Below are 25,769 nucleotides of genomic sequence, written 5' to 3' on the forward strand. Positions count from 1 at the left end.
GATCATTTACAAACAGCTCATCATAAGTACCTGGTGTTTGAGCTGTTTTCACTGGCTACATTTTCACATGCCCTGTTTCTCTTTCCTGAGTGGATAAATTGAATTATCATACCAGGGTCAATTAAAAGTGAAGGTGCCAGTCCTCAACTAGTTTAAATTGCCATTGCTCCATTGACATCAGTTGAGCTTGAGAACTTGCACCAGCTGAGAATCTGCTCTCAGTGCTCATGATTATTAATCCATAGCTCACTTCCTTTGCATATTTTGCACTAAGGCCCTGATCCAGGAAACCCCTTTAGAAAGTGTCAAGTATCAGAGGGGTAGCCATGTTAGTCTGGATCTGTAAAAGCAGCAAAGAGTCCTGTGGCACCTTATAAACTAACAGACGTATTGGAGCATGAGCTTTCGTGGGTGAATGCTCTAATATGTCTGTTAGTCTATAAGGTGCCACAGGACTCTTTGCTGCTTTAGAAAGTGGTTATCTTTAAACACATGAGCATTTCCACTGACGGTGTACAGTTAATCTCATCCTTTATTGGTTTAGGGTTAGGGCTAGGTCTAAACTGGTGTCAGACCTGTCACTGCCTGAATATTTCTCCTTTCCCTGTTAATCCATCTCCTACAATTGATGCACTTGAATTACTAACCCCTTCTGGGCACTGGTTTATTAACACAGAATAAGGGTTGTCTCAAAGCTAGAATCTCCGGGTTGCCTTTGCCCAGACTCACCTGGCTGTTATGCCCCTCCTGGGTTCCTAACTCCCTCTGATGGGTTCTGTTCTTGCTCTGCAGTGTGGGTCACTCCAGCGAGGCCTCCCCTCTGGCTGCGCTGGAGAGCCTCTTCTACTCTTTATCTCGGGATCAGGGACAATAGCTGGGGGTCTCTGGCTTGAATGGGAGCTCAGCTCTCTGCTCTGCAGCCTGGAAGCCCCCAGAATCCGGACTAAAGACAGGGCTCTGAGGGCTTCCAGATTCCATGCCATGGAGCTTGGAGCCTGGAATCCCACGGTCCATGGCTCTGGGGTAACCTTGCCATGCAGACTGTCCTGGGCCAGGAACCTAAAGGCTTCCAGATTCCCAGGCCAACTGGCTCCTTGGACTCAACACTGAGATGGGAAGCCTGGAGAGCCAGGGGCCCCAAGAGTCTGGAAGCCCTGGCGTACCCAGTCTGGGACAGTTGCATGGCTGCCCAGACCCTGAGCTGCAGTCCCTAAGCTCATTCCTTAGGATCATTCCTGCAGCCATTGCTCAGACAGCACTCCCAATGACTGTGGCCAGAACCGTGAGCAACGGCTGCAGCATCTGGCCCTGGCATCAATTCAGCCCTGAAAAAGCACAGCTTCTCCAAGTTGGAGCGACAGTAGGGGCTGAAAAATGATTTCTGATCCCTGCAATGTGCAGAGAAAGGGCTCTGGGTCCTCAGTGCAGGTCACTGTGTCACAGATGACATGGTTTTGTCAGCAGGACTCTAGCGGCACAACACAAGCCTTGTTAGGCAGAGCTCTGTGACCTGCAGGGGGGTTTGCTGAACAACACCCCCTCCCCCCCTTAGGTGTAGCAGCCATTTCAAAGAAGCTGCTGCCAAAATGCTTGAGTTTGATTCTCCAACAGGCCACCAGCCTTGGTGGACACTGACCTGAGGAACCTCCAGTGAGATCCAGGAGGTGGCAGTGGTGGCTGGTTGTTGTTCAGCTTGGGCTTTAATTTATGGAAGGTTTAACTGGAGCGTGGTCTAAGCACAGGACTTAGAACCAGAACAGAGTTGCAATCAGACTCCTCTCTACCCAGGCCTATAGTCTGTTTAGCCCATTCCTGGCCATGTGTGGTGCCTCTGCTCTTGGCCATATCTGTGACGTAGCTCCATCACGTACATGTGGACATGGCACATTGAGGACCGTCCAACAGCTCCCCTCCAGTGGTCACCTCCAGGATGGATGATGAGCCCTAGACAGTCCATAGAAGGAGAGGAGACGGTGGTGGTCCTCAGGAGAAACTGTTGGAACTTCAGTCTCCAACCCCACCCTATCCCCCACCACACACAAAATGGTCTTTCAAAAGACACGCCTAATCTCAACTAAACAAGCTAAACTCTGACAGGCCAAATCCTCACCTGATGTAAATCAGCCATATCATAATTGAAATCTAAGGGACAGGCCATCATTCAAATAACCAGCCCTAGCTACTCTGAAATCAATGGAACTGTATTAATTTACACCAGCTCAGGGCATGACCCTTCTTTTTTAGTGTTTGCCTCTGGCTACCTCTTAGTGATCAATTTCAAGCAGCCAGGACAGCCTGGGCTGTGGGTTCCTCTGGTGGCTGCATCCCAAGTGCTGCTAATGCAATGCAGGGGGAAAAAAACTCTGTTTCCCCAGAAGAAATTATGCGGCAGGAATGAAAGAACAGGCTATTCCAGGCCAGCGGAGCTTCTGGTGCCACTAGGCTCTTTGCTATTGTAGGTCACATGTCTGTGCTATAAATAAATATTTGATTTGGCAAATATCTTGGTACATTCTTTGTGCCTCAGCTCTGCCTTGTTTTTAGCCAAGGGTCCTTCCAGAGACGTTGCCATTGAGTAAGGTCCAGGCTGGGTTGCGTTCTCCCTCTGTCAGTTCAGTTAGAGTATATTGTCAGGGTGGTTTGTTCAGAGGTGAGATCATTGCTGGGCTCACAACCCTGGAGACATCATTCAACTATTTAGCCCCAGGGCAGGGACTTCCTGGGCTGTAGCCATGTCAACATGTACAGCTGGGAGGGACTTTCAGTCACTGATCCCATTTAATCCTTCACTCTCAGCCACGCCTGCCCCAGGAGTGGAGCAGAAAGGGCCCATCTGTGGAGTGTATCCCTGTCTGCTTGGAACTGCAGAGAAACCCAGCAACTCAGAAATCCAATGACAGAACATGAGGGTGCCAGATAATGCTGTGATGGATTTATGAGAGAGATAAAGAGATTGTTGTGCATGGAGACATATAGATAGATAGTGCCCAATAATTTCTAGCATTGCAGGATCAAATGCTTTGCAAGTTGGGAAACGCTATCTAAAGACCAACACAGTAAGTTTGCTATTGTCTTTTTTTCTTCATTAGAAAATGCTGCCTTTTTATAAAAGTCCCCCAAATTTCCAAACATTGGGATTTTTGCAACAGAGAACCAATCATTCTCTGCTGAAAACTGAAAAATTCCAACCAAAATTTCCCCATCCCCAAAGAAAAAAAATTAACTTTTAGATAGATAGATAGATAGATAGAGATAGATAGATAGATAGATATATAGATAGATAGATAGATAGATAGATACTTTCCATGAAAATTTGTTTAACTAAAAACACAAATTTTCTTTTAAAATTTTAAGCAGAACATTACTGACCAGGGTGGGAAGCACTAATATCGTCCAATGATACCATAATTTCAAACACTGTCATTCTCTTACATCCATTTTTATTTCTGTTTCAAAGACATAGCTGAAGGATGGCAGAACTGAGTGAAAAACAGAGCTGACAGCCCAGGGAATAGACATGCTAGAACCTTGGAATTCAGAGTCTGGATTGAATCAAGCAGTGGCAGCCTGTCTATCTGGACCTTTCCCAAGGACATTAAGGGCATATCTACACCACAGCTGGGGGCATGCTTCCAAACTCAGGTAGGCAGACTTCAGTAGCTCATAGCAGAGTAGATGGGGCCAGCACAGGGAGCAGCTCAGTCTAGCCACCTCAATACAAACCTGCCTGAACAGCGTGGGTTCGTAGTCAGATGGAGCCTGAGCTGGTGCCCAGGCTACCTCTGGCTACATGGGTCTGTTTTGTGTAGTAATTTGAGCAGAGCTAGCCCATGTCCATCTACTGGAGCTGGGAAGGTGTTCCCCTCTGCTCTGTAGGTGAACTCCCAGGAGGTCAATGGGACAGGAACCCAGACCTCCTGGTCTATCACCATATCTCGTGTGCAACACTGCTGCCAGCTGAGCACAAAGTCTGTACATGGGTTCACAGTGCAGATACATTATAAGACACAGCCCATCCCCCACAGAGCTCATAAAAGAAAAATCAGAGAAAAGGAGGGAGGGAAAACAGAGGCATGGGGAGAGGAAGTGACTGTCCCAACATCACACAGCAGGTCACTGGCAGAGACGAGAACAAAAGCCAAGTCTCCTGACTGCCTCTGACCCACACAGACCAGATATAAAGTCACAGAGGGAAACGACACAACCTAGCAGTAACTGTGCAATGCTACTAGCCCATCTTCACTCAGAGATGGGAGTGCTGCTGGGATTGCTGACAACAATCAATTTGTAACCAAGTGGCAGGTCATCTATAAACAGAGTTTGGGGAGGAATTGTTACAGACAAGCTAGCACTTAGGATGCTCAGTGAGTGTGTCATATTTCCCTAGAAAGTGGGAATCAGGCTGTCTTGGAGTTCTAGTACTTTAGTTTCGTGCCCAAGTTTTTGATCTGTTGTTTGACAGAGTTGAGGGGTCATCTTTGCTCAATCTGCGGGTTTTTTGCAATATGTTCCAGTCTTTAATGCATTTGTTCAAGTGACATCTTGGGCCAGATCCCCAGATGGTGCAAACTGATGTAGCCCCATGGATTTTATGGGGGTTGTGCTAATTGACACTAGGGATAACACACCTGAGTAGTGGTCTGATTGTATGCAGTAGTTGTAGCCATGTTGGTCCCAGAATATTAAATAGACAAGGTTGCTGAGATAGTATGTGAGGCTCAAAAGCTTTTCTCTCTCACCCATGGGAACAGATCTAATAACAGCTATTACCTCACTCACCTTCTCTCTCCTGTGCTCTGATTGTCAGCAGTGAGGAGCACTCACTCGCTGCTCCTAGTCAATGGAAGGATGGGAGGAATGCTGTGCACATTTAACAGTAGATCATGGGACATTACTCAGAAGGGAATCAAGGCCATTCTCTCTGACACTCGAATCCTCACTATGGACCTTCTTCTTTCCCCCACAGCCATCACACAACAAGCTGAGGAAGAAAATGTCCAACCGAACCACCGTGACAGAGTTCCTTCTCCTCGGTTTCTCTGACATTCGGGAGCTGCAGATTTTGCACTTTGTGGTGTTTCTAATGATTTATCTGGCAGGCCTGCTGGGGAATCTCCTCATCATCACAGCCGTAGCTCTCAACCACTATCTTCACACCCCCATGTACTTCTTCCTGATGAATCTCTCCATCCTAGACCTTGGTTCCATCTCTGTCACCATCCCCAAATCCATGGTCAATTCCCTCATGAACACGAGGGTGATTTCTTATCCTGGATGTGTTGCCCAAATCTTTCTCTTCATGTTCCTTGGTTCAGCTGATTTCGGCATCCTGACTGTCATGGCGTATGACCGATATGTCGCCATCTGCCAAGCTCTGCACTATGAGAGAGTGATGAACAGGAGAGCTTGTGTCCAAATGGCAGCCAGTGTCTGGATCAGTGGTATTCTTTACTCTGCCCTGCACACTGGGAACACACTTGCAATATCCTTCTGTGGAGGAAATGTGGTGGATCAGTTCTTCTGCGACATCCCCCAGCTGCTCAAGCTTGCCTGCTCTGACTCAGACCTCAGGGAAACTGGGGTTATTGTCTTTAGTGCATGCTTAGCTTTAATCTGTTTTGTTTTAATAATTGTGTCATATGTTCAGATCTTCAAAACTGTGCTGAGAATCCCCTCTGAGCAGGGTCGGCAAAAAGCCTTCTCCACCTGCCTTCCTCACCTCACTGTTGTCTCTTTGTTTGTTTTCACTGGCATCATTGCCTACCTGAAACCCAACTCGGGGTCCATATCACGTCTGGATCTCATGGTGGATGTTTTCTATTCCTTGGTACCTCCAATGCTGAATCCGATCATCTACAGCATGAGGAACAAGGAGATCAAAGCTGCCCTGAGGAAACTGATTGGACCGAGGTTAATTACGACCAATAAACAGTCCATCTTTCTCTTTTGATTTTAATTTCCTTCTATGTTTCCTTATAAAAATAATCAAATGATGACATAATTGACTCCATGAGAACATGGTTTGCCATCTCTTGATGCAAAAAGGGGAATTTGTAGTGGAAAAAAAGAAAACACCACTCAAGTCAATGGACTTAATGTAAATGCATGCCAATGCAAATAATATCATTAGCTATCTCTTTGCCTTTCTAGCTATCTATCACAGGATTGTGTTTTGCCACCCATCACCATGCTATGTTAGTAAAATCATTAGCCATATCAAAGTCCTTAGTGAACCTCAGGGAGTGTCTGGCTCTTCTTTTTTGGAGTAAAAATTGGATTGCAGTATCAGTGCAGTAGCTGTTTGTTTTTTGCCTCTATCTCTGTTTTTTAGTTTGTTTTTGGTGGGTTGATTTCTTTCTTTGTTCAAAGTGTTTTTAAGGTGGGAATGACTGGGCAGATGGTAAGTATTCACTTAGACAACATTGTCGATGTTTTGATACCTATGGGGGTGCCCAAATGTCATATGTTTGATGTTGTTTTCTGAGCGAGCTGAAAGTTTTCTTTCCAGAATTGTAAAGGTGTGCATAAGAAGTGTTTGCGTGGTTGAGTTTCTGTTGAAATAATTATATGAATAGGGCTGGGATATCATTGTGCTTTTAATGATGTGTTTTGAACCAAGAGCCTTAGATAGACATGTTTTCATTATTGTAACCCTAAATAAATAAATAAATGCTGTGTCATTCCTGCTATGGTTGGAAAGGGTTGTTTGTTTGTTTGTTTGTTTAAGAGGAAGCTGTGAAGTATTTCTTAAAGACAATCATACAGTATAATGAGGCCAGTTTTGATACCTTTTAAATCTCTGGGATTTAGCCACTCACTTCAAATGGATCAGGATTTGGCCAATGTCCAATACACACAAAGATCCAAGAATGGGTAGTGGTGGCCGGGAGAAAGTGAGTGCAACAGAGATGTATGGGTGAATTCCCCATATCAGGTCTCAGAGGGGTAGCCGTGTTAGTCTGTATCATCAAAACCAATGAGGAGTCCTTGTGGCACCTTAGAGACTAACAAATTTATTTGGGCATTAGCTTTTGTGCGCTAAAACCCACTTCATCCGATGCATGGAGTGAAAAATACAGTAAGCAGGTATAAATATACAGCAGGTATAAATATACAGCCTTCTGTATTTTTCACTCCATTCATCTGATGAAGTGGGTTATAGCCCACGAAAGTTAATGCCCAAATAAATTTGTTAGTCTCTAAGGTGCCACAAGGACTCCTCAGTGTTTTCCCCATCTCAGCTAATCCTGTGCTAATGCAGAGTAGCTCCATCAACATCGCTGGTTTGATATTGGCCCAAAGACACAAGGCTAAGTTCAATAGTGACATAAACACTGGTGTATGCAGTGTTGTTGCAGTCATGTTGGTCACTGAATATTAGAGAGACGCGGTGGATGAGGTAATATTGTTTATTTGACCAAGTTCTGCAGGAGAGAGAGACAAGCTTTCAAATGTATACAGAGCTCTTCTTCAGGTCTGGAGATGAGCTCTGCATCAGGTCCACCTTCTCTCTCTAATAAATACTGGTACGAGTAATTTGCCTGGTGTCATATCATTATAATATTGGTGTAAGTGGAAAAGTACCATCACATGCACTGACCTGGCATTTCATGCATCATCCATTGTAAAATTAGTCACATCCAAGCTAAAAAAGGATCTCACAAAGCAGGCCTATTCTTAGTATAAGAATACCAATCTTTGTGCATGGATATATACAATTCATATATGAGAGACAAAAGCATAGTATGTGATTCGAGAGATAGATCGATAGATCGATCAATAGATAGATAACGTCACTTATTGTGACTCATTTCCTCTTCATGTCTGTCTATAAATATTCATTATTAAACATTATTTACCAAAGGATTTCTATGAGTATCTTACTCCACAGATCATTTACAAACAACTCATAATAAGTACCTAGTGTTTGAGCCGTTTTCACTGGCAACCTTTTTAACATGCCCTGTTTCTCTTCCCTGAATGCATAAATTAAACTATCACACCAGGGTTCATTAGATATGATGGTGACAATCCTCAACTGGTTTAAATTGTCATTGCTCCACTGAAATGAATTGAGTTTGAGAACTTATACCAGCTGAGAATCTGCTCTGAATGCTCATGATTATTAATCCATTGCTTACTTCCTTTGTATATTTTGCACTAAGGCCCTGATCCAGCAAACCCCTTTAGAAAGTGCTTAACTTTAAACATGTGAGTAGTTCCACTGATGATTTACAGTTAAAAACTCATCCTTTATTGGATTAGGGTTAGGGCTAGGTCTAAACTTGTGTCAGACCTGTCACCGCCTGAATATTTCTCCTTCCCCTGTTAATCCATCTCCTACAATTGATGCATTTGAATTATTTACCCCTTGTCAGGACTGGTTTATTAACAGAGAATGAGAGTTGTCTCAAAGCTAGAATCTCTGGGTTGCCTTCGCCCAGACTTACCAGGCTGTTATGCCCCTCCTGGGCTCCTAACTCTCTCTAATGGGTTCTGTTCCTGCTCTGCAGTGCAGGTCACTCAAACCAGGCCTTCCCTCTGGCTGCTCTGGAGAGCTTCTTCAAATGTTCTCTCTGGCCCTGTGTCTCCTCTCTGCATCCCGTGCAAGAGGCTCCCTACTCCCTGACTTTCTTCTACCCTTTATCCTTGGATCAGAGATCACAGCTGGGGGTCCCTGGCTAGAATGGGAGCTCGACTCTCAGCTCTTCATCCTGGAAGCCCCAAGAACCCTGGCTCAAGACATTTCCAGAAGTTGCAATTATTAGAAACATGAAAGTGCAGCATCTCTCCTCTCCTCTCCTCTCCTCTCCTCTCCTCTCCTCTCCTCTCCTCTCCTGTCTTCATTTAGACACCAGGAGAACCAAAATCTTCTGAGACAACTGAGCAAACCAATGCTGGTACATTGACAGTGGAATGCTTTCTGAACCCGCAGCCCAAGTCTGTTAAACTTCAGGATGTGCCCTATGGCCTACCCATTCTCCAAAGTTTTCCTTGAAGACATGAATACAGGACATGATATGACTGGGAAAAATTATATGGAAGTTTTGTTGGCTGAAGAGGGAGAACGTTATGGTTGGTGAATGGGGCATGTTCTCATTATCATTGAAAAGGGAAGAAGGTTAGTGTTGGTTGGGGGAATTGTATACATTGTCAAGGGGGGGAAAGATAGGTGGAGGAGGGAAAGTCTGTGATTGTTGGAATGTGGAGAAGTGTAGGGTAGTGAAGGGCAGAGAAAACTATGGCTGATTGAAGAAGGAGAGTATTCTAGCTCATCGGTGGAGAAAAGTTTGCTATTTGCTTAATGGGGAAAAATTACAGTTAGTTAATGGGAAAATTGTTTGCTGAAGGAAAGAGAATGTTATGCTAGATACATTGCTGAGTATTTGGTGGACAAAGTCAATGTATTTTACATGTGTTATTACCGTACTGGGCACAGACCTACAGTTTGGGCTCTCTTTTCAGTAAACATGGATAAGTAATACAAATATTGCAGTAACTTGATTCTATTGTGACAGATTTTCGTTACCAATCTGCCTGAGGCCACAGTTGATCAGGCTGGGGCCACAGGATTTTTGGGGAGGAGATGACGAAGCACACCAAGTGTCTAAATTTTAAAGCTTTCATAGAATCATAGAATATCAGAGTTGGAAGGGACCTCAAGAGGTCATCTAGTCCAACCCCCTGCTCAAAGCAGGACCAATTCCCAGCTAAATCATCCCAGCCAGGGCTTTGTCAAGCCGGGCCTTAAAAACCTCCAAGGAAGGAGACTCCACCACCTCCCTAGGTAACGCATTCCAGTGTTTCACCACCCTCCTAGTGAAATAGTTTTTCCTGATATCCAACCTGGATCTCCCCCACTGCAACTTGAGACCATTGCTCCTTGTTCTGTCATCTGCCACCACTGAGAACAGCCGAGCTCCATCCTCTTTGGAACCCCCCTTCAGGTAGTTGAAGGCTGCTATCAAATCCCCCCTCATTCTTCTCTTCTGGAGATTAAACAATCCCAGTTCCCTCAGCCTCTCCTCATAAGTCATGTGCTCCAGACCCCTAATCATTTTTGTTGCCCTCCGCTGGACTCTTTCCAATTTTTCCACATCCTTCTTGTAGTGTGGGGCCCAAAACTGGACACAGTATTCCAGATGAGGCCTCACCAATGTCGAATAAAGGGGAACGATCACGTTCCTCGATCTGCTGGCAATGCCCCTACTTATACAGCCCAAAATGCCGTTAGCCTTCTTGGCAACAAGAGCACACTGTTAACTCATATCCAGCTTCTCGTCCACTGTGACCCCTAGGTCCTTTTCTGCAGAACTGCTACCTAGCCATTCGGTCCCTAGTCTGTAGCAGTGCATGGGATTCTTCCGTCCTAAGTGCAGGACTCTGCACTTGTCCTTGTTGAACCTCATCAGGTTTTTTTCGGCCCAATCCTCTAATTTGTCTAGGTCCCTCTGTATCCGATCCCTACCCTCTAGTGTATCTACCACACCTCCTAGTTTAGTGTCATCTGCAAACTTGCTGAGAGTGCAGTCCACACCATCCTCCAGATCATTAATAAAGATATTAAACAAAACCGGCCCCAGGACCGACCCTTGGGGCACTCCGCTTGAAACCGGCTGCCAACTAGACATGGAGCCATTGATCACTACCCGTTGAGCCCGACGATCTAGCCAGCTTTCTATCCACCTTACAGTCCATTCATCCAGCCCATACTTCTTTAACTTGGCGGCAAGAATACTGTGGGAGACTGTATCAAAAGCTTTGCTAAAGTCAAAGAATAACACATCCACTGCTTTCCCCTCATCCACAGAGCCAGTTATCTCATCATAGAAGGCAATTAGGTTAGTCAGGCACGACTTCCCCTTCGTGAATCCATGCTGACTGTTCCTGATCACTTTCCTCTCCTCTAAATGTTTCATAATTGATTCCTTGAGGACCTGCTCCATGATTTTTCCAGGGACTGAGGTGAGGCTGACTGGCCTGTAGTTCCCCGGATCCTCCTTCTTCCCTTTTTTAAAGATGGGCACTACATTAGCCTTTTTCCAGTCATCTGGGACCTCCCCCGATCGCCATGAGTTTTCAAAAATAATGGCTAATGGCTCTGCAATCTCACCCGCCAACTCCTTTACCACCCTCGGATGCAGCGCATCCGGCCCCATGGACTTGTGCACGTCCAGTTTTTCTAAATAGTCCCGAACCACTTCTTTCTCCACAGAGGGTTGGTCACCTTCTCCCCATGCTGTACTGCCCAGTGCAGCAATCTGGGAGCTGACCTTGTGCGTGAAGACAGAGGCAAAAAAATCATTGAGTACATTAGCTTTTTCCACATCCTCGGTCACTAGGTTGCCTCCCTCATTCAGTAAGGGGCCCACACTTTCCTTGATTTTCTTCTTGTTGCTAACATACCTGAAGAAACCCTTCTTGTTACTCTTAACATCTCTTGCTAACTGCAACTCCAAGTGTGATTTGGCCTTCCTGATTTCACTCCTGCACGCCTGAGCAATATTTTTATACTCCTCCCTGGTCATTTGTCCAATCTTCCACTTCTTGTAAGCTTCTTTTTTGCGTTTAAGATCAGCAAGGATTTCACTGTTTAGCCAAGCTGGTCGCCTGCCATATTTACTATTCTTTCTACACATCGGGATGGTTTGTTCCTGCAACCTCAATAAGGATTCTTTAAAATACAGCCAGCTCTCCTGGACCCCTTTGCCCTTCATGTTATTCTCCCAGGGGATCCTGCCCATCTGTTCCCTGAGGGAGTCAAAGTCTGCTTTGTATTTTATTATAATAATAAAATAACAGCAAATAGTCCTGGGCTCCTTGGGGGTGAGTGTTCCACTTGGGGACTTCTGCTTCTGGTGCTCTTTGTGCCAGTTCAAATCGGTCTTCCGTGGCTTCCTCAGCTTCCCCAAAACATACCTGCTAGACTCTGTTTTCCTCCTTGTTTTCCTTTGTACTGGCTTTCGCTGTCTCCCTCATTTTGTGCCGCCTCTGCAGGTCTGTTCAGTTACATCTTTCTTTCTCACGGCTGATGGGGGTGAATTTCAACCCCCCGCCCCTCTTTTTTGGCAGGTGGCCGAGAGTCAGATGTGTGCTGTGACCTTGAGCTGGTTGGAATCGATGTCTTATCTCGGGCCTAGTAGGAGCATGGAGTTAACCCGTTCTCTGCTCTCTTCTTCCTTCCCCCCTCTCTCTCGGCCTCTCGTAACCTGCAAAGGAATCTTCCATTCCACACTTTCCCATTTAACCCCTTCCCAACATGCCTTGCGATGTTTGCAACAGTGTTAGCCACTTACAATGCTGATCTGCCTTCCCTGGGGGCTCCCTGAGGGAGAGGCCATTGGGGTGTGACACTATGGCTCAGGCCACAAGGCTATATCTATGTAAGAGATTACCCAGTAGGATGGGGCCCATTCCTACAGCCGTTGCTCAGACTGCACTGCCACTGACTGCTGCCAGAATGCTGAGTAAAGCCTGCAGGATCTGGCCCTGGCATCCCGAATTCAGCACCAAACAAGCACACCTTCTCCAATGTAGAACAACAGCAGGGGCTGAAAAATGTTTCCAAATCCCTGAAGTCTGCAGAGAAAGTGCTCTGGTTCCTCAGTGCAGGACAGTGTGTCCCAGATTACATCGTTTCTGTCAGCAGAGAGAACAAAGGCCTTGTTAGGCAGAGCTCTGTGCATTGAACATAAGATCATAAGAACATAAGAACAGCCATACTGGGTCAGACCAAAGGTCCAGCTAGCCCAGTATCCTGTCTTCCAACAGTGGCCAATGCCAGGTGCCCAGAGGGAATGAACAGAACAGGTAATCATCAAGTGATCCATCCCGTTGCCCATTCCCAGCTTCTGGCAAACAGAGGCTAGGGACACCATCCCTGCCCATTCTGGCTAATAACCATTGATGGATCTATCCTCCTTGAACTTATCTAGTTCTTTTTTGAACCCTGTTATAATCTTGGCCTTCAAAACATCCTCTGTCTATGAGTTCAATGGGTTCACTGTGCATTGTGTGAAAAAAATAGTTCCTTCTGTTTGTTTTAAATCTGCTGCCTATTAATCTCATTTTGTGACCCCTAGTTCTTGTGTTATGGGAAGGAGTAAATAACACTTCCTTATTTACTTTCCCCACACCAGTCCTGATTTTATAAACCTCTATCATATCCCCCTGAGTTACTGGAGGGGGATGCTGAGCAACCCCCTCCCCCCCCCGCCGCCTTAGTGGAGAAGCCATTTTGGAGAAGCTGCTTCCCAAATCCTTGAGTTGGATTCTCCAACAGGCCACCTTGGAAGACAGGGTAATGAGCCCTAGACAGACCTTAGAGGAAAGGGCGGTGGTATTTAGGGGAAACTGTTGGAGCTTCAGGCTATGACACCACCCTATCCCCATCCACACACACAAAAGGCTTTCAAGAGTTACCCCCAATCCCAAATAAACAAAGCGAATTCTGACAGGCTGGGTCCTCAGCTGGTGTAAATTGGCCAGAGCTTGATTGAAATCAAAGGGCCAGGTCATCAGTTGGTGTAAATAGCCCTAGCTACTTTGAAATCAATGTAACTGCATCAATTTACACCAGCTCAGGACATGACCTTTCATTTTTCATGCTTGCCTCTGGGTACCTCTTAGTGGCCAACTTTGAACACCCTGGGCAGCCCGACCTGTGGGTTCCTCTGGTGGCTGCCTCCCAAGAGCTGATGATGCAATGCAGGAGAAAAAATGCTCCCAGTGGTAATCATGTGGAGTTAATGAAGGAACAGGTTATTCCAGGCCAGCTGAGCTTCTGGTGCCGCTAGTCTCTTAATTATTGTATGTTACATGCCTGTGCTATAAATATACATTTGACTTGTCAAATACCTTAGCCAGATCTGCCTTGTTTTTTAGCCAAAGGTCCTTTAAGGGATGTTGCCATCGTGTGAGATCCAGGGCAGGTGCTGTTCCCCCTCTGGGAGGTTAGGGTTGGTTTGGACAGATTGTCCAGGTGGTTTGTTCCTGAGGTCACATCAGAGCTGGGCTCACAGCTCTGGAGACCGGATTCAGCTATTTAGACCCAGAGCAGGGACATACTGAGCTGTGACAGTGTTTGATGCCTGCACAACCCAGGAGCAGTTCTAGATCTTCAGGGGTTTTCAGTCCCTCAACCCATTTAGTCCATCGCCTCTTGGCCAAGCCTGCCTAAGGAGGGGAACAGGGAGCACCCACCTGTGGAGTGGCTTCCTGTCTGCTAGGAACTCCGGAGAGACCCAGGGACTCAGGAAATCCATCCATGGGACATGGAAACCGCTGCTGGATAATGCAGTGACGTTTACATGAGAGAGATAAGGTGATAGACTGTTGTGCATGGACATATATAGATAGATAGTGGCCAAATTTTCTACCACTGGAGGGTCAAATGCATCACAAATTGGGAAAAATTATCCAAAGACCAGCACAGTAAGTTTGCTATTTCAACTAAATAAATATGTTAGAGTATTAATGTACAGGGCAAATTTAAGAACCTAAATCTGACTTCCAATTTTAACTTTTTATAACTTTTGCTATCTATTCAATCAAACAAGTAGGGATAGTCAGATTTTTTTTCTTTCCTTTTTGTTAGTAAATATTGTCTTTTCACACAGGTCCCCTAAATACCCAAATTTTGGGGCTTTGGCAATAGAGAACCAATTTTTTTTCTGCAGAAAACTGCTGAAAACTGGAAAAGTCCAACCAAAATCCCCCCCTCACAAAAGGAAAAAAATGGCCTTTGGATAGATAGATAGATAGATAGATAGATAGATAGATAGATAGATAGATTTAACTGAAAAACAATTTTTTTTTTAGAACAGTTTAACAAGTACATTTTTCACCAGCCGTATTTGGAAATTATCTTTCAGGCCGAGTAGGAAGCAGTAATATTGTTTATAATTTCAAATACCATCATCCTGTCATATCCATTTTTATTTCTGTATCAAAGATATAGCAGCAGGATGGCAGAACTGAGTAAACAGCAGAGTTGACAGCCCAGAGAATATGGGCTGTACCTAACAGGCATACTAACACCTTGAAACTCAGAGTCGGGGTTCAATCGAGCAGTTGCAGCCTATCTGTCTGGACCCTGCCCAAGGACATTAAGGGCACATCTACACTGCAGCTAGGAATGTGCTTCCCAACTCAGGAAGGCAGATTTCACTAACTATGCTGTAAAAATAACAGAGTAAATAACAGCAGCACAGGGAGTGACTCAGTCTAGCCACCTCATAAGTACGGCCATACTGGGTCAGACCAAATGTCCAACTAGTCCAGTATCCTGTCTTCCGACGGTGGCCAGTGCCAGGTGCCCCAGAGGGAATGAACAGAACAGGTAACTATCAAGCGATCTATCCCCTGTCGCCCATTCCCACTTCTGGCAAACAGAGGCTACGGATACCATCCTTGTCCATCTTGGCTAATAGCCATTGATGGACCTATCCTCCATGAATTTATCTAATTCTTTTTGAACCTCAGTACAAACCCAGCAGAACTCCATGGGTACATAGTCAGAGGGAGCATGAGCTGGTGCCCAGGCTACCTCAGGGCCACATGGGTATGTTTTCTGCAGTAACTTCAGCAGAGCTACCATATGTCCATTTACTGGAGCTGGGAAGATGCTCCCTGATGCAGCATAGATGGACCTCCAGGAGGTCAATGGGACAGGAATCCAGATCTCCTGGTCTATCACCATATCCCGTGTGCAACACTGCTGCCAGCTAAGCACAAAGGCTGTAAATGGGTGCACTGTACATACACATTATAAGCCATAGCCCATCCCCCATAGAGTTCATAAAAGATCAGGCAGACAAAGGGAAGGAGGGGAAACAGGCTCGGGGAGGAGAAGTGACCAGCCCAAGGTCACACAGCAAGCCACTGGCAGAGATAAGAACAGAAATCAAGTCTCTTGATGGTCGCTGTCCCACTCAGACCAGACATAAAGACACTGAGCGATGGTACTAGCCCATCAACACCCAGAGATGGGAGTGTAGCTGGGATTGGTGTCATCAGTCAATTTGTAACCAGGTATCAGGTCATCTATATACAGAGCTGGGGAAGGAATCATTACACACAAGCTTACATTTTGGATGCTCAGCGAGTATGTCATATTTCCCTAGTGGGAATCAGGTGGTCTTGGATTTCTAGTACTTTAGTTTCATGCCAAAGTTTTTCCTCTGTTGTTTGACAGAGGTGAGGGACCATCTTTGCTAGATCTGTGGGCTTGTAATTTGTTCTTGTCTTTAATGCATTTGTTCAAGTGACATCTTAGGCCAGATACTCATATGGTGTAAACTAGGGTGACCAGATAGCAATTGTGAAAAATTGGGAGAGATGGTGGGGGGGGAGGGGGGGAAATGGAGCCTATATAATACAAAACCCCAAGTATTGGGACTGTCCCTATAAAATCAGGACATCTGGTCACACTAGTGTAAACTGATGCTGCCCCTAGGACTATAAGAGAGTTGTGTCAATTGACACTAGTGGGCTGATTAGTGGTCTGATTGCATGCAGTAGTTGTAGCCACGTTGGTCCCAGATTATTAAAGACACGAGGTGGGTGAGATAGTCTGTGTGGTTCAAAAGTTTGTCTCTCTCACCAATAGAAGTTGGTACAATAATGGGTATTGCTTCACTTAACTAGTCTGTCTAGTGGTCTGATTGTCAGCGGTGAGTAGCACTCACTGCTCCTAGTCAATGGAAGGATGGGAGGAGTACTGTGCACATTTCACAGTAGATGATGAGGCATTATTCAGAAGGCAATAACGGTAATTCCCTCTGACTCCCTAATCCTGACCATTGCCCTTCTCCTTCTCTCCACAGCTATCACACAACGTACTGAGGAAGAAAATGTGCAACCAAACCACTGTGACCGAGTTCCTTCTTCTGGGATTCTCTGACATTCGGGAGCTGCAGATTTTGCACTTTGTGGTGTTTCTAATGATGTATCTGGCAGGCCTGATGGGAAATCTTCTCACCATCACAGCCATAGCCCTCAACCACCATCTTCACACCCCCATGTACTTCTTCCTGGTGAATCTGTCCATCCTGGACCTTGGATTCATCTCCATCACCATCCCCAAATCCATGGCCAATTCCCTCATGAACACCAGCGTGATTTCTTATCCTGGATGTGTCACCCAAGTCTTTCTCTTCATGTTCCTTGGTTCAGCTGATCTCGGCATCCTGACTGTCATGGCGTATGACCGATATGTCGCCATCTGTCAACCACTGCACTATGAGAGAGTGATGAACAGGACAGCTTGTGTCCAAATGGCAGCCAGTGCCTGGATCAGTGGTATTCTTTACTCTGCCCTGCACACTGGGAACACATTTGCAATATCCTTCTGTGGCAGTAACAGAGTGGATCAGTTCTTCTGTGACATCCCCCAGCTACTCAAGCTCGCCTGCTCTGATTCAGACCTCAGTGAAACTGGGGCTATTGTCTTCAGTGCATGCTTAGCGTTAAGCTGCTTTGTTTTCATAATTGTGTCATATGTTCAGATCTTCAAAACTGTGCTGAGAATCCCATCTGAGCAGGGCCGGCATAAAGCCTTCTCCACCTGCCTGCCTCACCTCATTGTGGTCCCTTTGTTTATTTTCACTGCCATATTTGCCTACCTGAAACCCACCTCAAGTTCCACATCACGGCTGGATCTCTTGCTGGATGTTCTCTATGCTGTGGTGCCTCCAATCCTGAATCCGGTCATCTACAGCATGAGGAACAAGGAGATCAAAACTGCCTTGAGGAAATTGATTGGATGGAGATTATTCACGACAAATAAAATGTCCATTTTTCTCGTTTGTTTTTAAGTCCCTTCTATGTTTCCTTAGAAATAAATTAACTGCTAACATAAATAAATAGATGCCATCTATTGAGGCATTTTTCATCTCTTTGATGGGGTTTTGTGAATGAGCTGAATGTTTTCTTTCCACAATGATAAAGGGGTGCAGAAGAGATATCTGCATGGTTGATTTCCTGTTGAAATAATTTTACAAATACGGATGGGATATCAACATCACTGATTTAATACTGACCTGGCTCTGTCCCAAAGACATTAGGCTAAGTTCAATAGTGACATAAACATTGGGTTAAGTAGTGTTGTTGAAGCCATGTTGGTCCCAGGATATCAGAGAGACAAGGTGGATGAAGTAATATATTTTATTGAATCATCTTCTGCAGGTGAGAGAGACAAGCTTTCAAACTTATACAGAGCTTTTCTTCAGATCTGAAGATGAGCTCTGAGTAAGTTTGAAAACTTGTCTCTCTCACCAACAAAATTGCTCCACCTTCTCTCTCTAATAAATACTGGTGTGAGTTATGTGTCTGGTGTCATATCATTATAATATTGGTGTAAGTGGAAAAGTGCCATCACATGCACTGACCCGGCATTTCATGCACCATCCAGTGTAAATCTATTCACACCCAAGCTGAGACAGGGTCTCCCAAACTGGCCTATTATTAATCTTCAAATACCATCTTTTTGCATGGTTATGTACACTACATATATGATGTACAAAAGCATAGTAAGTAATTCAAGAGACAGGGCAAGAAATAGTCCTTACACAGAACTATATAACTGTCACTTGATTCTATATGTACATCTATATGATTCCACTGGGTTCCTGGTTGTGGATAAGTGCATCCTAGCAGTCCAGACTGAGACACACATCCCTTCTGGTCAGTGTCTCCCACTGGGTATTCTAGGGGCCTCCTTGCTGAGTGAACTGGCTTTTGTGGATCCTATTCTGAGGTGTCTGTCTCTCCCTGTTCATTGTATAGGGAGCCGGGGCACCTAACACAGGCTTTGTGTATCCTGATGCTTGTAGAGCACCTAAAGGCCACATTTTAAAGGTATTTAGGAGCCTTGTGTGATTTCTATAAGTATGAATTTAGGGTTTTGAAAGTTTAGAGTCTGTGCCAATCTCAGCGGAGATAGGGACCATCTCACCTCTAGATCACATGGAACAATGTGGTCCCAAGTGTGCATAAGGCAAAAGGTCATTCCATTCACTGGATATATGACAGTCCATGGTAGCTGGGCACCTTTGAAAATGAAGTTGGCTGGAAAAAGCCAGCTGAGGGCTTTGTAAAATGGGAATTGATTCAGATTCAGATTTAACAAATTGCCCCCTCTCTTTACTATTGGCCAAACAAAACCACCAGAAACAAATATCCTCAAGTTTTGGAGTGTTCAGCATCCAAGCTAGCATTCATTGCTGCCTTTATAGGGACCATTCCCTCTCTATGTACAAGTGGCAATGTTGCCATAAGCATCAATGGTTAGTAAGAATCTTCTGATGGATTTGAGGTGGCCTGTATGAAATGGACTGGGGATCTTTGTGCAGTTCCCTGATGATGTGTGTTCCCAATACACAAACATCAACCTTACTGGCAATATATTTCCACCTTTGTGTCCCATTACTATAGAGAGGCACAGGGACATGAAGAAGAGAATCCTCTGTCATCTACAGCAAGGGTCCCACTAGGGCAGGGTAAATGCCCATTTTCAGGGAATGGTGAGCGGGGGAAGATTGCCCAGCTGCAGGTTCTATGTGCTTTATTAAAAATGTAAGACTTCATATCCTAGGGATAATGATCTGAACACTAAGGCCTAGTCCACACTACAGGATTAGCTTGACATAACCTGCCTTGTGTAGACCTAGCAGTAGAAGTGTCTTTGCTTAAATTTTGCTCCTGCCAACATGAGTGGTTCTGTACACCAATTTAGTAACACCATCTCTCCAAGCAACGTAGACTCATGATTGATGTAATTAGGTTGACACAGTGTCAATGTAGACACTGTGTTGCTTATGTTGACTGTTACTGGCATTCAGGAGATGTCCCATATTGCCCCACACTGACAATACAATCAGTACAAGCGCTCCTGGTGAGGACGCACAAGGCTAAAACAAGGAGCCAAGTGTGCGCACACACAAGCATTTTAATAACTGTGGTAGCTGTATGCCAAAGTAAATCAGGTCAACATAACTCTGTAGTGTAGACATGGCCTTAGGGTTAGGGTGAGGCAAAGAAAATTAGGACACAAGTGGGCAAGACAAAAAAACCCCTGTGTATTAAGGATGGAATAATCAATTCCAGTCAATGTGCAGTCAGTGAGAGTTGGGCACCTAACTCCCTTAGGCCACTCTGACAATCCATGTCACAGATCACTGCCTGGAGCAAGAGTCCACTGTATCGTTCCACATTCTGCAGCACCCAGAGCCTACTTACTGCAGATTCAGTTTCAAGTCCCTTCAGAGGACCAAGCCCATTCCCAGCACCTCTCCATGGAACTCAGTGGATTTCTAGCCAGGATACATTGGGCCCATGCTGTTGAACTGTTTTCTGTTCACTCCCCTGCTAATGCCCACTGGGGATAACCACAGCTCGGTGGCCCTCATGGGAATTTTCTATGGAATTCCTCATTCGGTCTGTTTTTTTAATTGCTTTGGTTGCTATCAACACTTGAATCCCTGTGCTGTTGATACACCTTTGAACACCATGCAGAAGCTTAATGCTATGGAAGAGACTGGCACAGATTGTGCCCACTGCCCATTTGAAGGGACATGAGGTCTCAGTTCACACCCCATTTCCATGTGAATGCTACAGACATCTCACAGCAGGATTGCCCAGGATGGCTCAGGAGATTAGAGATGAAGCAGCTGCTTTCACCTCTAACTCACCTGTTCAAACCTAGCCCCAATGAGTACTGACCCAGTGTCCTCCCTTTTTGACTTCTGAAGAAAGATTGACTTTGTGTCTCAACTCCTTGGACACTTAATAACAGCACCCCCCAGCCATCCCCTCCATCCAAGCTGGAACAGCTGACCCCCGTTAGCAGCCTCAGCAGAAACCAAGGACACATTCTGATCAGAAGAGACCATCTCAAAAGTGGAAGAGACTAGTTCAGTCTCTGATTCCCTGCCACTTCATGGCTTCTCCATGGACACTGTGATAGCCATCAAAGGCGACATTTTTTGCCATGTAAAGACGTGGTGGGTTTTGTAGAGATGAGTTCAAAGCTGATGCATATGATCCATCATTTCCTTATGAGCCAAATCCATATCATTTTGAGGATTCTTCAATGGTTGTATTTGCTGTCATGTTACTTTTAAGAGTATTTGCCATAATTATTTGGAGACACATTTTCAAATGTTGCTTTTATTTTGCACTCTGAAAGAACTCCAGATTTGCACACAAAAGCTACATATTTAGACAGGAATTTCAAAGGAATCTAAGGCAGTTTATTCACTAGATAAGAATTCATAAGAACTTGATTCAGGCCCAGGATGTCATAGGTATTTAGGTGTCTAACTCCCATGGGCCTCGGGTCCTTTTTTCTCCATTGACATACTTAGTGACTTTGGTAAATAGCCAATACTTAGTGCTTTACAGGAAGGTCAGAAATCACTTTGCCCAGTGGTGGACATGGGATGTAATTTTCTTCTGATGCTCATAGGCCATTAGGCAACAAATTAAATGGCCAGATTGTCAAAGAAACACAATACACTGGGTGTTGAATAAAGCTGCTCATGAAATGATTTGTTTGTTTGCTTGCTTGTCAAAAATTTTCTTGGGAATTTTTTTTGAGGTTTCTTCAAAAAACCCTAAAGACAAAAATAATAATAAATAAATAAACCAAACAAAAACCTGATTTTTTTTTCTTTAGGGAAAAAAAACAAAAATTTCAATGAGAACTGATTTTTTTGAAGAAATTTTCAAGGGGAAATATCAGATGAGTTTGCAAAATGAAAAGTTAAAAACAAAGAATTGGAAAGTGTCAAGAAAAAAGCCAAAATTTCGGAGTGAAACATTTAGTCAAAGTTATCTTATTTTTGACATTTCAAAATGTCAGTACTTTTGGCATTTTTGATGTGTTGAAAATAAGATGACAGTGAAATAATAGAAAGAAGCCCATTTGTGAGTTATTGTTATAGCAGAGGTGTGTGTGTGTGTGTGTGTGTGTGTGTGTGTGTGTGTGTGTGTGTGTGTGTGTGTGTGTGTGTGTAAAAGACTAGCTCTGGGCCTGGTAAGAAACAGGGAGAGACAAGAGCAAAAGGAAGAAAGCAAAGCAGCAGGCTGTAAGTACAGTGTGAACCTGGGAGGAGCCCACAAAAAGGTTCTGGGCTTGTGGATGAACTAAGCTTGGATCTGTAAACTAAGAAACTACTCCTTTTGTCTTTGGTTCCTCCTCCTACAGAGAAGCAGGAATTTGTACATTCCTTGTAACTAAACACGATTGCATCAAAGAAAGTACAAGATTTTATCATCATTTTCTACTTCCAGCTGGAATGAGCTACCAGGCCCCAAACTCTGGCTATCCACTTGGGTCAAAAAGGGGCAACATATCCAAACTCATGTTATTGAGATCAATGCAGGGGTAAACAGGTGAAATCTAATGGTTTGTAATATACAGAAGATCAGACCATATAATCTTTTGGTCCGTTTTGGGCTTAAACTCTAGGAATCGATGACTTTATAGAGCTGCTCTCCACTATGCTTGCATCTGGTTCTAACAGATTTTAGCACATTGATTATTTCCCCCTTAAAGGTTGGACCAACACAAAAAGGAAACAACCATGGTGTCATAATGACACTTGAGAAGCATAATTTGACATTGATAAGAGGTAGCCATTTCCCCTTCTGGATTAACACCCACCAAAAATAACCCAGATATTCACCCAGGGTCATCAAATGCAGTATATAAAGTACAGGAGGAAAAGGTCATACAACCATCAGCCAGCTACTCTGTATTAATGAATTTATGGAAATTAATACCCTCAAAGAACACATGAATATGCCATTGTTTGCTTAATTGAGACTAAAAGCTTTATAATACAATGTAGAAAGCCCAAGTTTTAGAATAATGTTAACATTGATGGACCCACTAATTAATGAAAAGAACACCTCAGAGGGCCTGATTCCCATTGGTTGGCCAAGCCTATGAAGGTCTTACAATTAACTTGACAGCATTTCTCTGTCTATATACTCTGATAACTTTTGAATAGCACATCTGATCAGTTCCAAAATTTCAGGGAATATTTTAGGAATCAATGGCCAGAATCCAGCTTATTTTGGGAAAAAACAACAGAGGAAAAATATGGGACACATGGAGCTCCTGCCATATGATTAGCACATCCACAACTACAACCACCTTTGCAATTGTCGGTAGCTCATAGAATTGGTCCACCATTAAAGTCTTCCACCATAACAATACTCTATTTCATCTTTGTCAGTCCTCCCAATAGAGTTTAACATCTTGACATCTTGCATTACTCATAGAGAAAGAAGACAAATAACTAGGGGAAAGACTAGGAGAAAATGTAGGGGAAAGGAGGGAATGGGGGTGTACACAGCCCCTGGCATGGAGAGGGAGAGAACATGGGGACACTGGTCAGGGGACAAAGGCACACATACAACCACTGCTATGGGGGAAGGATGGAGGCCCTGGTATTGGAGGAGGGCAGGATGAGGGACACAATGAACTTCTGGTGGAGGGGAGATTGGTGGAGCTCCAGGGAGGAAGGCTAAAAACACATCTATTTGTGTAACTATTCACACAAATTATTACCAAATACTTCATCTATGGTAATTCACTCTACTTAAGCTCAGGAAAATATATAAGAAATGTAGTCAGAAGGGCTAGAGAAAATGTGGAGGTATAGTGATGCCCTAAGGTTATCAGACAGAAATATTACAACGTTTTAGGAGAAAATTAATAGATCTTTCAAGATTACTAAAGTTAGCCCACCTGCTGAACTCACAGCTATAGAACAAAGTGGGTTATTGACTCAGGGAAGGACCGATTCACCATTATTGCTAGTAGCCAGATCTGTGAGAGCTCATGTTTGGAGAAGGACAGATCCACTAACATTAGTAGCATGGAGAAATAAAGTATGGGAAATCCTTCCAATGGAGAAAATGGCAGAGATCCCTAGCTCAGGGTCAAGTAGAATGCATAAGGAATTAATACCATGTCTGGCAGCTGAACATCACAAATACAAACTTCATGCTAAGAGGCTCACCAATACAATTTTCCCCCATGTCACATACAGTAATTGTGAATGAAAACATTTAATCTGATGGGAAGTTCATGCAAGATAATTATTACAAAATGGAAAAAAAGCTCATCCAAGATAAATTCCATCCTTATAATTTCCTCTCTGAGAAAAGGATTCTTCTCATCAGTCTCCTGATGGCTTTTTTCATCTCAGCATTTTTCAGGGTGTAGATCATTGCATTAATCATCGGGGTGATTAGGGTGAAAAAGACTGAGGCCAACTTGTCCATGGGGAATTTCCGGAAGGGCCGAGCATAGATGAAGGTGGAAGGTATGAATTGTAAACACACAACTGTGATCTGGGTTCCACAGGTGGAGAGAGCTTTGCGCTTCCCATCTGTGACGTGTTTCTTTATCTTGACTAAGATGATGGTGTATGAAATGAGCAGGATGATGAACATTACTATGACAAGCATCCCGCTGTTGGAGACCATCAGCAACTCAACCAAGTAGGTGTCAGTGCAGGCCAGTTTGATGACTTGTGGGACATCACAGTAGAAATTATCCAGGATGTTTGGACCACAGAATGGCAACCGGAGGACCAGTGCGATCTGAACAATTGAGTGAGCCAATCCACCCATCCATGCCCCTGCCACCAGGCCCACACACACACCCTGGTTCATGATATTCAAGTAACGCAATGGTTTATAGATAGCTACATACCGATCAACTGCCATCAACACAAAAACTAAAATTGCAGCACCAGCGAAGAAGTGGAAGAAGAAGATCTGGAGGATGCACTCATTGAATGAGATGATTCTGTGCTGGGAGAGGAGACCCAACAGCAATTTGGGAGCAGTGACTGATGAGTCGCTGACATCTAGGAAAGCCAAGTTGGCCAGCAGGAAGTACATAGGGGTGTGGAGCTGGTGCTCAGTTATCACAGTGATGATGATGGTAACATTTCCCACCCAGGTTGTAAGGTACACTATGAAGAAGATGATGAAGAGGCATCGCTGAATCTCAGGACTCTGGGTGAGGCCCAAAAGGACAAATTCTGTCACTGTGGAGCTGAGGTTCTGCTGTTCCATTCACTGGCCTCAAAACATGCCTACAGAGGCAACTGTAATAATTAGTATGAAGAAGTTCTTATTACTCCCTCCTTAAATTACTAATGTTAAGTAAGTATTAACTCCTCTTAACTGAATTTGGTTTAGGAATTTCCTTAGCTCAGTCAGCCTCAGTGGAGGGCAACCCTGCTTCAGCTGACCCTAGGAGCTACACCAATGGTCATCCTCAGTTCTGGGGTAATTAGGAGTGAAGGAGAGCAACCTACAATTCAAGATCATGTCTAACTGCTGCCTCCATTCACCTTCCTGCAGTTCTGATGCTGCACATCTCCTGAGGCCCGGAGGGTCAGGGTTGAGTGGAATGTGGGTTTCAGAGAGTGCTTTTAAGTTGGACTTCTCAGAGTCCAATGGTTCTCAAAATGCAGGTCACAAAGAAGTGTCAGGAGATCATGATGACCAAAATGCCCTTCCTATATTCACAAGTTACAGGGAAGTCGCAGGTAGCTCCTGGTCTAGACTGAAGAGGAATTGAATTGAAAATTTTGAGAACCACTGATTTACAGGATTCACATACCCAACCTGTGGCCTTGATGTGAGAGGTATTGAACATCTGTAGCCCACATTAACAAAGTGATGGTAGTTGTCCCCTTCTAGTGGCTACAAGAAGAGAAGGAATTAAATCTTTTTCTCTT

The 25,769-nt window shown here is 44.4% G+C and overlaps 3 protein-coding genes across 3 annotated transcripts; 2 read left to right on the forward strand and 1 right to left on the reverse strand.

Moving 5' to 3' along the window:
• The first annotated feature begins 4,993 nt into the window (after positions 1 to 4,993).
• On the forward strand, positions 4,994 to 5,950 carry LOC135975097 (olfactory receptor 14A16-like). Its single transcript, XM_065565141.1, has one exon. It carries the CDS (start codon positions 4,994 to 4,996, stop codon positions 5,948 to 5,950), a length of 957 nt encoding a protein of 318 aa, XP_065421213.1.
• A 10,903-nt stretch (positions 5,951 to 16,853) lies between these two features.
• On the forward strand, positions 16,854 to 17,816 carry LOC101952218 (olfactory receptor 14A16-like). The gene has a single exon (XM_005313543.4). It carries the CDS (start codon positions 16,854 to 16,856, stop codon positions 17,814 to 17,816), a length of 963 nt encoding a protein of 320 aa, XP_005313600.3.
• Positions 17,817 to 24,156: 6,340 nt separating this feature from the next.
• LOC101952484 (olfactory receptor 4D2-like) lies at positions 24,157 to 25,098 on the reverse strand. Its single transcript, XM_065566757.1, has one exon. It carries the CDS (start codon positions 25,096 to 25,098, stop codon positions 24,157 to 24,159), a length of 942 nt encoding a protein of 313 aa, XP_065422829.1.
• Between the last annotated feature and the right edge of the window lie 671 nt (positions 25,099 to 25,769).

Source organism: Chrysemys picta, chromosome 13 (genome assembly GCF_011386835.1).
Source record: "Chrysemys picta bellii isolate R12L10 chromosome 13, ASM1138683v2, whole genome shotgun sequence".
NCBI classification, from domain to species: domain Eukaryota; kingdom Metazoa; phylum Chordata; order Testudines; family Emydidae; genus Chrysemys; species Chrysemys picta.